The 15,068-nt window shown below is 38.4% G+C and overlaps 1 protein-coding gene across 3 annotated transcripts; it reads left to right on the plus strand.

Moving 5' to 3' along the window:
* The first annotated feature begins 1 nt into the window (after position 1).
* LOC138315696 (uncharacterized) lies at positions 2-4,868 on the plus strand. 3 transcript variants are annotated; one of them, XM_069256915.1, is made up of 4 exons: positions 2-60; positions 809-1,291; positions 2,025-2,251; positions 4,247-4,464. In XM_069256915.1, exons 2-4 carry the CDS (start codon positions 842-844, stop codon positions 4,371-4,373), a joined length of 804 nt encoding a protein of 267 aa, XP_069113016.1. In that variant the 5' UTR covers positions 2-60; positions 809-841; the 3' UTR covers positions 4,374-4,464. The 3 variants fall into 3 exon arrangements, with proteins under 3 accessions (XP_069113016.1, XP_069113015.1, XP_069113013.1); XM_069256914.1 differs by lacking the exon at positions 4,247-4,464 and adding an exon at positions 3,926-4,067; XM_069256912.1 differs by lacking the exon at positions 4,247-4,464 and adding an exon at positions 4,727-4,868 and having other exon boundaries at positions 3-60.
* Positions 4,869-15,068: the final 10,200 nt, after the last annotated feature.

Below are 15,068 nucleotides of genomic sequence, written 5' to 3' on the forward strand. Positions count from 1 at the left end.
TGATACTTCCGCTAAGGGCACATAACTCACATTTTCTTAGCTAGAGACAACAACTTACCGGTATGATTTTTGTTAAATTTCTTCGTTATATGGTTAAATTTCTAAAGGTTTTTTGTGATGATATAAAATATCACACCTTTATTGATACATAACTCAATAACTAGCATTATTGCTGGTTAATGCCCAATGGAATCAAACGTGGGGCACTGCCACTACTCGGTATAGTAGGGGTAACTGTTAGGTTATTATATTTTATCAAACCAGAAACAGACGCCTGTGAGTAGGCCTACTGTAAGCCTAACAGTTACTGTACACAGGTAGTTACAGTTAGAGGAGATTATCTCCAGCAGCTGTAGCCACATTGTAGGAGCTTCAGATCATTTGTCAGTTTCTGCAGATTCCTACTGTAATATAAATATATATACTGTATATATTATTTACAAATGTAGAAAATATATCATTACTATATTTAAATAAATACAGTACAGATTGGCCTAGATCTAGTGATCTTTATCTGAAAATAAAAAATGAAAAGGAAAAAAAAAATGTATATGTACACTGTCGTTGAATTATTTATGTTATCAGTAATAATCATTATTAGTTCCAATATGATGGTCCACTTGTGAAGTACTGACTGTTATGGTTGGTGGTTTTGCTCCAGGTTACTTCACCATTCTTATTTCAGCTCCTGACACATCCTGTAATGATCATCACTTTTAGTAGGACACAATACAAAATTAAACCTCAGATTGAGTAAGTCAAAATCAAATGAAAGCATAAAACTTGTTTTTGTCTGTTTTGTTTCTAGGTGTATGAAATTAATCTCCATGAACCTTGAAGAATGTTTGACGTTTTGTGGAGCAGAATCAAGAGTTTGAACGCCAATAATGTAATATTTGTGGTGTTGTGTTGTATTATTGGATACCTATTCAGGGCCAATGACTCCTATGTACTAAAACCAGTGTGGCGTAAACGTGTGGATACCCAGGCCTATGCTAACTCTGAATTCCCCACAAAACGGGACAGACTCCCACCCCCTGTAATAACTGACCTTGAAGGGGATGGGGTCAATGAGATCCTCCTCATCTCAAGTGACTTCAAACTTTCCTCTCTGGCGCTCCCCAATGTGACACAGACTGATGAAGATGACCAGACGCTTCCTCATGTTGTCGTCAAACACAAGGTTGCTCTGTCGTTGTCTGACGAATCCAATGGATGGAGAAGCAGACCAGTTGTCATGGAAACAGGATTCACTGTACCATATCTATCACTTATGCAAATAAGAAAGCAGGTAAAAGTTTAGATTTTTTTTCCTTATACAGATAAATAAGCAGGTAAAATTTTGATTTCATGATTGTTTGGTTCAGTTTTATGCAAATATTGTTCAAAAGCCTTGATGTTAATTCTATGTTTAAGCCCAAAAAGCTCTTTGAGTACATGTGTAGCATGTCAAGGGTTGAAAGAAGTATTACATGTCAGGGCTCGAATTTTACAATTTTGTCACTTGCTAAAAATAGCAAGTGCCTTAAATTTGTACTTTCTAAAATGCATTTTTACTTATAATTAAATATCCATATTTAAATTACAGTTTTGTTACATATAAAATCATTTATATCATGTATGATGTTGTGAGGTGAAAAGGTACATAATATATATCAACAACATTTTAGTAAGAACTGGGTCCCCATATTTTCCAATACAACAATTTTTCAATCATTATGCCATTTTTACAGTTGTCCCTGATAAAAACTACTTGCTAAATTAAGCAAGTGCATATTTTTTTCACTTGCTATTCTGGTATATCTACTTGCAAAAAGCAATTAAAACAGCCTGAAATCGAGCCCTGCATTATATGTATACTGAAAGCTTGGTGACAACTAACCAAATAAAAAAAAAATCTTAATTACTCTGCTGAAAATATTTTATAGTATTTAAATGTTATAACAAATTTGAATGGTTCATGATACTGGTAGTGGTAGTAATTTTCAAGGCACCATGATGTTTATTATGCTTTATTTTAACAGATCATAGTAATTGTAACTGACGATTGGCATGTTTTATGCTATGACTCAGACCTACAATTACTTTGGAAGAAAAAGTTGATGGACATAAGTCATGTAAAGGATACATATATAGTGAAGGATATGGGAGTGGTCATCACATCACACAAGGTCAGGAAGGACGACATTGGACTAGTGATCATTGGGGGCAGCTTTACACATAAAACGCACGGCAAGGTCGTCACTCACAAGTAAGTACAGGATTAATGAAGACGGGTCACCTTATACAATAGCGGACAAAATGTTAAATATACTGTGGCCTTATATTATAGTCCTGTTTCCATTATCTTAATTTATTTTGGTTGATATTAGATAGACCAGTTATGAAGATTTAGTTCCCTTTCATGCCTCTGCCCAACCCCCTATTCCACATGTAATCGTCAATATGACCGTATTGATGGCATAAATAAGAGCATGTTGTGGACAACCTACAGTAAAACATGTTTATAACGTACATATTTATAACAAATTCATGGTTATAGCATAGTAATTTTCATTCCCTGTCATTGCTCCTATAATATATCTATGTGTGTATAATGAACTATGTAACTCTATGTTCACGGAAAATGAAAATTTAGTAAAATTCATTGTCATCTAATAAACCACAACTTCTGCAGGATTTGGACCTCTTTATTAAAAAGTAATTTGAACTGAGGAAAGCGGGCTTGTTGAATACATAAGTTGTTCTTGTTTAATTACTATTGTTTGATACATGTAATGTTATCTTTACTTATTTGCTATCGATCCTTGTGTGTGGAAGTAAAAAATAAAAAAATAAAATGTATTATTGTATTATTGTATAATGAAATGAATTTGTGGTCCAAGGAGGTTCATTATAACCTTGTTTTACTGTATTTAGTGTGTTGGCTTCACAGAGTTGTCTGCCCTTGGGGCAAGTATTGATTGTGAAAATGATCACGTTGTGTGATAAATGTTACTCTCAAATATAACTGATGTAGCAACCAGTTCCTGGAAATATGGGAAGATACCTACCTAAACAAAAACAAAGGAAAAAATCTGAAAGATTGTTGGGTTATAATGTTTCATGGCTTTCTATTAATAACTGTTTTGTAATTTTGTGTATTTCGCAGGTGATTGGAATCCCATAAATTTTTTTTAAACTACTTGGGAAAAACTAGTACCGTAGCCATGAAAATTGAAAAATTAACTCTGTGTGAAAATAAGTTGATTTACAGTATTTGTGTGTAATGTGTTTATGAATGTCGTGATCACTTTAATTGTATTACATGTAACAGTGAGACAGATAATGGCATTGCTGAATCACTTTGATTTTGTTTGTATTACATGTAACAGTGAGACAGATAATGCCACAGAACACACAACAGAGGACAACACACTGACACACTTCTCCTCTTTTGTATTACATGTAACAGTGAGACAGATAATGCCACAGAACACAACAGAGGACAACACACTGACACACTTCTCCTCTTTTGTATTACATGTAACAGTGAGACAGCTAATGCCACACAACAGAGGACAACACACTGACACACTTCTCCTCCTTTGTATTACATGTAACAGTGAGACAGATAATGCCACAGAACACACAACAGAGGACAACACACTGACACACTTCTCCTCTTTTGTATTACATGTAACAGTGAGACAGATAATGCCACAGAACACACAACAGAGGACAACACACTGACACACTTCTCCTCCTTTGTATTACATGTAACAGTGAGACAGATAATGCCACAGAACATACAACAGAGGACAACACACTGACACACTTCTCCTCCTTTGTATTACATGTAACAGTGAGACAGATAATGCCACAGAACACACAACAGAGGACAACACACTGACACACTTCTCCTCTTTTGTATTACATGTAACAGTGAGACAGCTAATGCCACAGAACACACAACAGAGGACAACACACTGACACACTTCTCCTCTTTTGTATTACATGTAACAGTGAGACAGCTAATGCCACAGAACACACAACAGAGGACAACACACTGACACACTTCTCCTCTTTTGTATTACATGTAACAGTGAGACAGATAATGCCACAGAACACACAACAGAGGACAACACACTGACACACTTCTCCTCTTTTTGTATTACATGTAACAGTGAGACAGATAATGCCACAGAACACACAACAGAGGACAACACACTGACACACTTCTCCTCCTTTGTATTACATGTAACAGTGAGACAGATAATGCCACTGAACACACAACAGAGGACAACACACTGACACACTTCTCCTCTTTTGTATTACATGTAACAGTGAGACAGATAATGCCACTGAACACACAACAGAGAACAACACACTGACACACTTCTCCTCTTTTGTATTACATGTAACAGTGAGACAGATAATACCACTGAACACACAACAGAGGACAACACACTGACACACTTCTCCTCTTTTGTATTACATGTAACAGTGAGACAGATAATGCCACAGAACATACAACAGAGGACAACACACTGACACACTTCTCCTCTTTTGTATTACATGTAACAGTGAGACAGATAATGCCACTGAACACACAACAGAGGACAACACACTGACACACTTCTCCTCCTTTGTATTACATGTAACAGTGAGACAGCTAATGCCACAGAACACACAACAGAGGACAACACACTGACACACTTCTCCTCTTTTGTATTACATGTAACAGTGAGACAGATAATGCCACTGAACATACAACAGAGGACAACACACTGACACACTTCTCCTCCTTTGTATTACATGTAACAGTGAGACAGATAATGCCACAGAACATACAACAGAGGACAACACACTGACACACTTCTCCTCCTTTGTATTACATGTAACAGTGAGACAGTTAATGCCACAGAACATACAACAGAGGACAACACACTGACACACTTCTCCTCCTTTGTATTACATGTAACAGTGAGACAGCTAATGCCACAGAACACACAACAGAGGACAACACACTGACACACTTCTCCTCCTTTTGTATTACATGTAACAGTGAGACAGATAATGCCACAGAACACACAACAGAGGACAACACACTGACACACTTCTCCTCTTTTGTATTACATGTAACAGTGAGACAGATAATGCCACAGAACACACAACAGAGGACAACACACTGACACACTTCTCCTCCTTTGTATTACATGTAACAGTGAGACAGCTAATGCCACAGAACACACAACAGAGGACAACACACTGACACACTTCTCCTCCTTTGTATTACATGTAACAGTGAGACAGATAATGCCACAGAACACACAACAGAGGACAACACACTGACACACTTCTCCTCCTTTGTATTACATGTAACAGTGAGACAGATAATGCCACAGAACACACAACAGAGGACAACACACTGACACACTTCTCCTCTTTTGTATTACATGTAACAGTGAGACAGATAATGCCACAGAACACACAACAGAGGACAACACACTGACACACTTCTCCTCTTTTGTATTACATGTAACAGTGAGACAGCTAATGCCACAGAACATACTACAGAGGACAACACACTGACACACTTCTCCTCTTTTGTATTACATGTAACAGTGAGACAGATAATGCCACAGAACACACAACAGAGGACAACACACTGACACACTTCTCCTCTTTTGTATTACATGTAACAGTGAGACAGATAATACCACTGAACACACAACAGAGGACAACACACTGACACACTTCTCCTCTTTTGTATTACATGTAACAGTGAGACAGCTAATGCCACAGAACACACAACAGAGGACAACACACTGACACACTTCTCCTCCTTTGTATTACATGTAACAGTGAGACAGATAATACCACTGAACACACAACAGAGGACAACACACTGACACACTTCTCCTCTTTTGTATTACATGTAACAGTGAGACAGATAATGCCACAGAACACACAACAGAGGACAACACACTGACACACTTCTCCTCTTTTGTATTACATGTAACAGTGAGACAGATAATGCCACTGAACACACAACAGAGGACAACACACTGACACACTTCTCCTCCTTTGTATTACATGTAACAGTGAGACAGATAATGCCACAGAACACACAACAGAGGACAACACACTGACACACTTCTCCTCTTTTGTATTACATGTAACAGTGAGACAGATAATACCACTGAACACACAACAGAGGACAACACACTGACACACTTCTCCTCTTTTGTATTACATGTAACAGTGAGACAGATAATGCCACAGAACACACAACAGAGGACAACACACTGACACACTTCTCCTCTTTTGTATTACATGTAACAGTGAGACAGATAATGCCACAGAACACACAACAGAGGACAACACACTGACACACTTCTCCTCCTTTGTATTACATGTAACAGTGAGACAGATAATGCCACAGAACACACAACAGAGGACAACACACTGACACACTTCTCCTCTTTTGTATTACATGTAACAGTGAGACAGCTAATGCCACAGAACACACAACAGAGGACAACACACTGACACACTTCTCCTCCTTTGTATTACATGTAACAGTGAGACAGATAATGCCACAGAACACACAACAGAGGACAACACACTGACACACTTCTCCTCCTTTGTATTACATGTAACAGTGAGACAGATAATGCCACAGAACACACAACAGAGGACAACACACTGACACACTTCTCCTCTTTTGTATTACATGTAACAGTGAGACAGATAATGCCACAGAACACACAACAGAGGACAACACACTGACACACTTCTCCTCTTTTGTATTACATGTAACAGTGAGACAGATAATACCACTGAACACACAACAGAGGACAACACACTGACACACTTCTCCTCTTTTGTATTACATGTAACAGTGAGACAGATAATGCCACAGAACACACAACAGAGGACAACACACTGACACACTTCTCCTCTTTTGTATTACATGTAACAGTGAGACAGATAATACCACTGAACACACAACAGAGGACAACACACTGACACACTTCTCCTCCTTTGTATTACATGTAACAGTGAGACAGATAATGCCACAGAACACACAACAGAGGACAACACACTGACACACTTCTCCTCTTTTGTATTACATGTAACAGTGAGACAGATAATGCCACAGAACACACAACAGAGGACAACACACTGACACACTTCTCCTCTTTGTATTACATGTAACAGTGAGACAGATAATGCCACAGAACACACAACAGAGGACAACACACTGACACACTTCTCCTCTTTTTTACATGTAACAGTGAGACAGATAATGCCACAGAACACACAACAGAGGACAACACACTGACACACTTCTCCTCTTTGTATTACATGTAACAGTGAGACAGATAATGCCACAGAACACACAACAGAGGACAACACACTGACACACTTCTCCTCTTTGTATTACATGTAACAGGAGACACAAAAGAACACACACATACATGAATCCACAACAACACAGAGGACAACACACTGACACACTTCTCCTCTTTTGTATTACATGTAACAGTGAGACAGATAATGCCACAGAACACACACAACAGAGGACAACACACTGACACACTTCTCCTCTTTTGTATTACATGTAACAGTGAGACAGATAATGCCACAGAACACACAACAGAGGACAACACACTGACACACTTCTCCTCTTTTGTATTACATGTAACAGTGAGACAGATAATGCCACTGAACACACAACAGAGGACAACACACTGACACACTTCTCCTCTTTTGTATTACATGTAACAGTGAGACAGATAATGCCACAGAACACACAACAGAGGACAACACACTGACACACTTCTCCTCTTTTGTATTACATGTAACAGTGAGACAGATAACGCCACTGAACACACAACAGAGGACAACACACTGACACACTTCTCCTCTTTTGTATTACATGTAACAGTGAGACAGATAATACCACTGAACACACAACAGAGGACAACACACTGACACACTTCTCCTCTTTTGTATTACATGTAACAGTGAGACAGATAATGCCACAGAACACACAACAGAGGACAACACACTGACACACTTCTCCTCTTTTGTATTACATGTAACAGTGAGACAGCTAATGCCACAGAACACACAACAGAGGACAACACACTGACACACTTCTCCTCTTTTGTATTACATGTAACAGTGAGACAGATAATGCCACAGAACACACAACAGAGGACAACACACTGACACACTTCTCCTCCTTTGTATTACATGTAACAGTGAGACAGATAATGCCACGAACACACAACAGAGGACAACACACTGACACACTTCTCCTCTTTTGTATTACATGTAACAGTGAGACAGATAATGCCACAGAACACACAACAGAGGACAACACACTGACACACTTCTCCTCTTTTGTATTACATGTAACAGTGAGACAGATAATGCCACAGAACATACAACAGAGGACAACACACTGACACACTTCTCCTCTTTTGTATTACATGTAACAGTGAGACAGATAATGCCACTGAACATACAACAGAGGACAACACACTGACACACTTCTCCTCTTTTGTATTACATGTAACAGTGAGACAGATAATGCCACAGAACACACAACAGAGGACAACACACTGACACACTTCTCCTCCTTTGTATTACATGTAACAGTGAGACAGATAATGCCACAGAACACACAACAGAGGACAACACACTGACACACTTCTCCTCTTTTGTATTACATGTAACAGTGAGACAGATAATACCACTGAACACACAACAGAGGACAACACACTGACACACTTCTCCTCTTTTGTATTACATGTAACAGTGAGACAGATAATGCCACAGAACACATACAACAGAGGACAACACACTGACACACTTCTCCTCTTTGTATTACATGTAACAGTGAGACAGATAATGCCACAGAACACACAACAGAGGACAACACACTGACACACTTCTCCTCCTTTGTATTACATGTAACAGTGAGACAGATAATGCCACAGAACACACAACAGAGGACAACACACTGACACACTTCTCCTCTTTTGTATTACATGTAACAGTGAGACAGATAATGCCACAGAACACACAACAGAGGACAACACACTGACACACTTCTCCTCTTTTGTATTACATGTAACAGTGAGACAGATAATGCCACAGAACAACAACAGAGGACAACACACTGACACACTTCTCCTCTTTTGTATTACATGTAACAGTGAGACAGATAATGCCACAGAACACACAACAGAGGACAACACACTGACACACTTCTCCTCCTTTGTATTACATGTAACAGTGAGACAGATAATGCCACAGAACACACAACAGAGGACAACACAACACACTTCTCCTCTTTTGTATTACATGTAACAGTGAGACAGATAATGCCACAGAACACACAACAGAGGACAACACACTGACACACTTCTCCTCTTTGTATTACATGTAACAGTGAGACAGATAATGCCACAGAACACACAACAGAGGACAACACACTGACACACTTCTCCTCTTTTGTATTACATGTAACAGTGAGACAGATAATGCCACAGAACACACAACAGAGGACAACACACTGACACACTTCTCCTCTTTTGTATTACATGTAACAGTGAGACAGATAATGCCACAGAACACACAACAGAGGACAACACACTGACACACTTCTCCTCTTTGTATTACATGTAACAGTGAGACAGATAATGCCACAGAACACACAACAGAGGACAACACACTGACACACTTCTCCTCTTTTGTATTACATGTAACAGTGAGACAGATAATGCCACAGAACACACAACAGAGGACAACACACTGACACACTTCTCCTCTTTTGTATTACATGTAACAGTGAGACATCTAATGCCACAGAACACACAACAGAGGACAACACACTGACACACTTCTCCTCTTTTGTATTACATGTAACAGTGAGACAGATAATGCACGAACACAACAGACAACACTGAACATCCTTTTGTATTACATGTAACAGTGAGACAGATAATGCCACAGAACACACAACAGAGGACAACACACTGACACACTTCTCCTCTTTTGTATTACATGTAACAGTGAGACAGATAATGCCACTGAAACACACAACAGAGGACAACACACTGACACACTTCTCCTCTTTTGTATTACATGTAACAGTGAGACAGATAATGCCACAGAACACACAACAGAGGACAACACACTGACACACTTCTCCTCCTTTGTATTACATGTAACAGTGAGACAGATAATGCCACAGAACACACAACAGAGGACAACACACTGACACACTTCTCCTCTTTTGTATTACATGTAACAGTGAGACAGATAATGCCACAGAACACACAACAGAGGACAACACACTGACACACTTCTCCTCCTTTGTATTACATGTAACAGTGAGACAGATAATGCCACAGAACATACAACAGAGGACAACACACTGACACACTTCTCCTCCTTTGTATTACATGTAACAGTGAGACAGATAATGCCACAGAACATACAACAGAGGACAACACACTGACACACTTCTCCTCTTTTGTATTACATGTAACAGTGAGACAGATAATGCCACAGAACATACAACAGAGGACAACACACTGACACACTTCTCCTCTTTTGTATTACATGTAACAGTGAGACAGATAATGCCACTGAACATACAACAGAGGACAACACACTGACACACTTCTCCTCTTTTGTATTACATGTAACAGTGAGACAGATAATGCCACAGAACACACAACAGAGGACAACACACTGACACACTTCTCCTCTTTTGTATTACATGTAACAGTGAGACAGATAATGCCACTGAACATACAACAGAGGACAACACACTGACACACTTCTCCTCTTTTGTATTACATGTAACAGTGAGACAGATAATGCCACAGAACATACAACAGAGGACAACACACTGACACACTTCTCCTCTTTTGTATTACATGTAACAGTGAGACAGATAATGCCACAGAACACACAACAGAGGACAACACACTGACACACTTCTCCTCTTTTGTATTACATGTAACAGTGAGACAGATAATGCCACTGAACATACAAAAGATGACAACACACTGACACACTTCTCCTCCTTTGTATTACACCGTACACATTCTGACAACACACTGACACATTCCTCCTCTTTTTGTGTTTATTACATGTACCAGTGAGACCCATTGAACTGGGTCTTTTCTCTATGATTGTTTTTGTATTACATGTAGACAGTGAAGACAGATAATGCCACCGTGAGAACATACAACAGAGAGACAGACAACACACTGACACACTTCTCCTTCTCCCTCTTTTATATTACATGTAACAGTGAGACAGGATAATGGCCACTGAACATACAACACAGAACAAGGACAACACACACTGACACTTCTCCTCTTTTGTAGTCGCGTACATGTAACAGTGAGGACAGATAATGCCACTGAACACACTACAACCAGAGGACGCAACACACTGACACTGCATCTCTCCTCCTTTTGTATTACATGTAAAACAGTGAGACAGATAATGCCCACTGAACATGACAACAGAGGACAACACACTGACACACATCTCCTCCTTTGTATTACAATGTAAACAGATGAGACTAGACTAATACCACCAACAGAACACACACTAACAGAAGACAACAACCACTGACACACTTCATCTCGCTCTTTTGTAATTACATGTAACAGTGAGACAGATAATGCCACTGCAACACACACAACAGAGAGCAACACACTGGACACACTTATCTCTCTTTTGTATTACACATGTAACAGTCTGAGACAGTGATAATGCCACCGAGAACACACAACAGAGGACAAACACATGACACACTCTCCTCCTTTGTCTTACCTTGTAATCAGTCACATGTTAACAGTGAGACTGTAATGCCACTGAACAACAACAGAGGACAACACGCACTGACACACTTCTCTTCTTTTGTATTACATGTAACACGTGAGACAGTAATCTCAACATAGAAAGACACTGAAAGTACTTCTCCTCATACAGTAAGTACATAGAAAGGTTTGTAATACAGAAAGTACCACCTCTCATCATCATAGAAAGGTTTGTAAGGTGTTGTAATACAGAAAGTACCACCTCTCACATAGAAAGGTTTGTAATACAGAAAGTACCACCTCTCATACATAGAAAGGTTTGTAATACAGAAAGTACCCACCTCTCATCATAGAAAGGTTTGTAATACAGAAAGTACCACCTCTCATCATAGAAAGGTTTGTAATACAGAAAGTACCAATACATAGAAAGGTTTGTAATACAGAAAGTACCACCTCTCATCATAGAAAGGTTTGTAATACAGAAAGTACCACCTCTCATCATAGAAAGTTTGTAATACAGAAAGTACCACCTCTCTCATCATAGAAAGGTTTGTAATACAGAAAGTACCACCTCTCATCATAGAAAGGTTTGTAATACAGAAAGTACCACCTCTCATCATAGAAAGGTTTGTAATACAGAAAGTACCACCTCTCTATCATAGAAAGGTTTGTAATACAGAAAGTACCACCTCTCATCATAGAAAGGTTTGTAATACAGAAAGTACCACCTCTCATCATAGAAAGGTTTGTAATACAGAAAGTACCACCTCTCATCATAGAAAGGTTTGTAATACAGAAAGTACCACCTCTCTATACATAGAAAGGTTTGTAATACAGAAAGTACCACCTCTCATCATAGAAAGGTTTGTAATACAGAAAGTATACCACCTCTCTCATAGAAAGGTTTGTAATACAGAAAGTACCACCTCTCATCATAGAAAGGTTTGTAATACAGAAAGTACCACCTCTCATCATAGAAAGGTTTGTAATACAGAAAGTACCACCTCTCATCATAGAAAGGTTTGTAATACAGAAAGTACCACCTCTCATCATAGAAAGGTTTGTAATACAGAAAGTACCACCTCTCATCATAGAAAGGTTTGTAATACAGAAAGTACCACCTCTCATCATAGAAAGGTTTGTAATACAGAAAGTACCACCTCTCATCATAGAAAGGTTTGTAATACAGAAAGTACCACCTCTCATTATAGAAAGGTTTGTAATACAGAAAGTACCACCTCTCATCATAGAAAGGTTTGTAATACAGAAAGTACCACCTCTCATCATAGAAAGGTTTGTAATACAGAAAGTACCACCTCTCATCATAGAAAGGTTTGTAATACAGAAAGTACCACCTCTCATTATAGAAAGGTTTGTAATACAGAAAGTACCAACTCTCTACATAGAAAGGTTTGTAATACAGAAAGTACCACCTCTCATCATAGAAAGGTTTGTAATACAGAAAGTACCAACTCTCATCATAGAAAGGTTTGTAATACAGAAAGTACCACCTCTCATCATAGAAAGGTTTGTAATACAGAAAGTACCACCTCTCATCATAGAAAGGTTTGTAATACAGAAAGTACCACCTCTCATCATAGAAAGGTTTGTAATACAGAAAGTACCACCTCTCTACATAGAAAGGTTTGTAATACAGAAAGTACCACCTCTCATCATAGAAAGGTTTGTAATACAGAAAGTACCACCTCTCATCATAGAAAGGTTTGTAATACAGAAAGTACCACCTCTCATCATATAGAAAGGTTTGTAATACAGAAAGTACCACCTCTCATCATAGAAAGGTTTGTAATACAGAAAGTACCACCTCTCTACATAGAAAGGTTTGTAATACAGAAAGTACCACCTCTCTACATAGAAAGGTTTGTAATACAGAAAGTACCACCTCTCTACATAGAAAGGTTTGTAATACAGAAAGTACCACCTCTCATCATAGAAAGGTTTGTAATACAGAAAGTACCACCTCTCATCATAGAAAGGTTTGTAATACAGAAAGTACCACCTCTCATCATAGAAAGGTTTGTAATACAGAAAGTACCACCTCTCATCATAGAAAGGTTTGTAATACAGAAAGTACCACCTCTCATCATAGAAAGGTTTGTAATACAGAAAGTACCACCTCTCATCATAGAAAGGTTTGTAATACAGAAAGTACCACCTCTCATCATAGAAAGGTTTGTAATACAGAAGGTTTGTAATACAGAAAGTACCACCTCTCATCATAGAAAGGTTTGTAATACAGAAAGTACCACCTCTCATCATAGAAAGGTTTGTAATACAGAAAGTACCACCTCTCATCATAGAAAGGTTTGTAATACAGAAAGTACCACCTCTCTACATAGAAAGGTTTGTAATACAGAAAGTACCACCTCTCATCATAGAAAGGTTTGTAATACAGAAAGTACCACCTCTCATCATAGAAAGGTTTGTAATACAGAAAGTACCACCTCTCATCATAGAAAGGTTTGTAATACAGAAAGTACCACCTCTCATCATAGAAAGGTTTGTAATACAGAAAGTACCACCTCTCATCATAGAAAGGTTTGTAATACAGAAAGTACCACCTCTCATCATAGAAAGGTTTGTAATACAGAAAGTACCACCTCTCATCATAGAAAGGTTTGTAATACAGAAAGTACCACCTCTCATCATAGAAAGGTTTGTAATACAGAAAGTACCACCTCTCATCATAGAAAGGTTTGTAATACAGAAGTAATACAGAAAGTACCACCTCTCATCATAGAAAGGTTTGTAATACAGAAAGTACCACCTCTCATCATAGAAAGGTTTGTAATACAGAAAGTACCACCTCTCATCATAGAAAGGTTTGTAATACAGAAAGTACCACCTCTCATCATAGAAAGGTTTGTAATACAGAAAGTACCACCTCTCATCATAGAAAGGTTTGTAATACAGAAAGTACCACCTCTCATCATAGAAAGGTTTGTAATACAGAAAGTACCACCTCTCATCATAGAAAGGTTTGTAATACAGAAAGTACCACCTCTCATCATAGAAAGGTTTGTAATACAGAAAGTACCACCTCTCATCATAGAAAGGTTTGTAATACAGAAAGTACCACCTCTCATCATAGAAAGGTTTGTAATACAGAAAGTACCACCTCTCATCATAGAAAGGTTTGTAATACAGAAAGTACCACCTCTCATCATAGAAAGGTTTGTAATACAGAAAGTACCACCTCTCATC

The sequence above is a fragment of the Argopecten irradians genome, chromosome 2, assembly GCF_041381155.1.
Source record: "Argopecten irradians isolate NY chromosome 2, Ai_NY, whole genome shotgun sequence".
Lineage (NCBI taxonomy): Eukaryota > Metazoa > Mollusca > Bivalvia > Pectinida > Pectinidae > Argopecten > Argopecten irradians.

What these genes read in the sequence shown, in the direction of transcription:
- LOC138315696 (XM_069256915.1), top strand. Translation starts at nt 842, where the DNA reads ATGTTTGACGTTTTGTGGAGCAGAATCAAGAGTTTGAACGCCAATAAT. An exon ending in TTATGCAAATAAGAAAGCAG is followed by an intron (nt 1,292 to 2,024) that starts GTAAAAGTTTAG and finishes TTATTTTAACAG; the next exon opens with ATCATAGTAATTGTAACTGA. An exon ending in GGCAAGGTCGTCACTCACAA is followed by an intron (nt 2,252 to 4,246) that starts GTAAGTACAGGA and finishes TACATGTAACAG; the next exon opens with TGAGACAGATAATGCCACTG.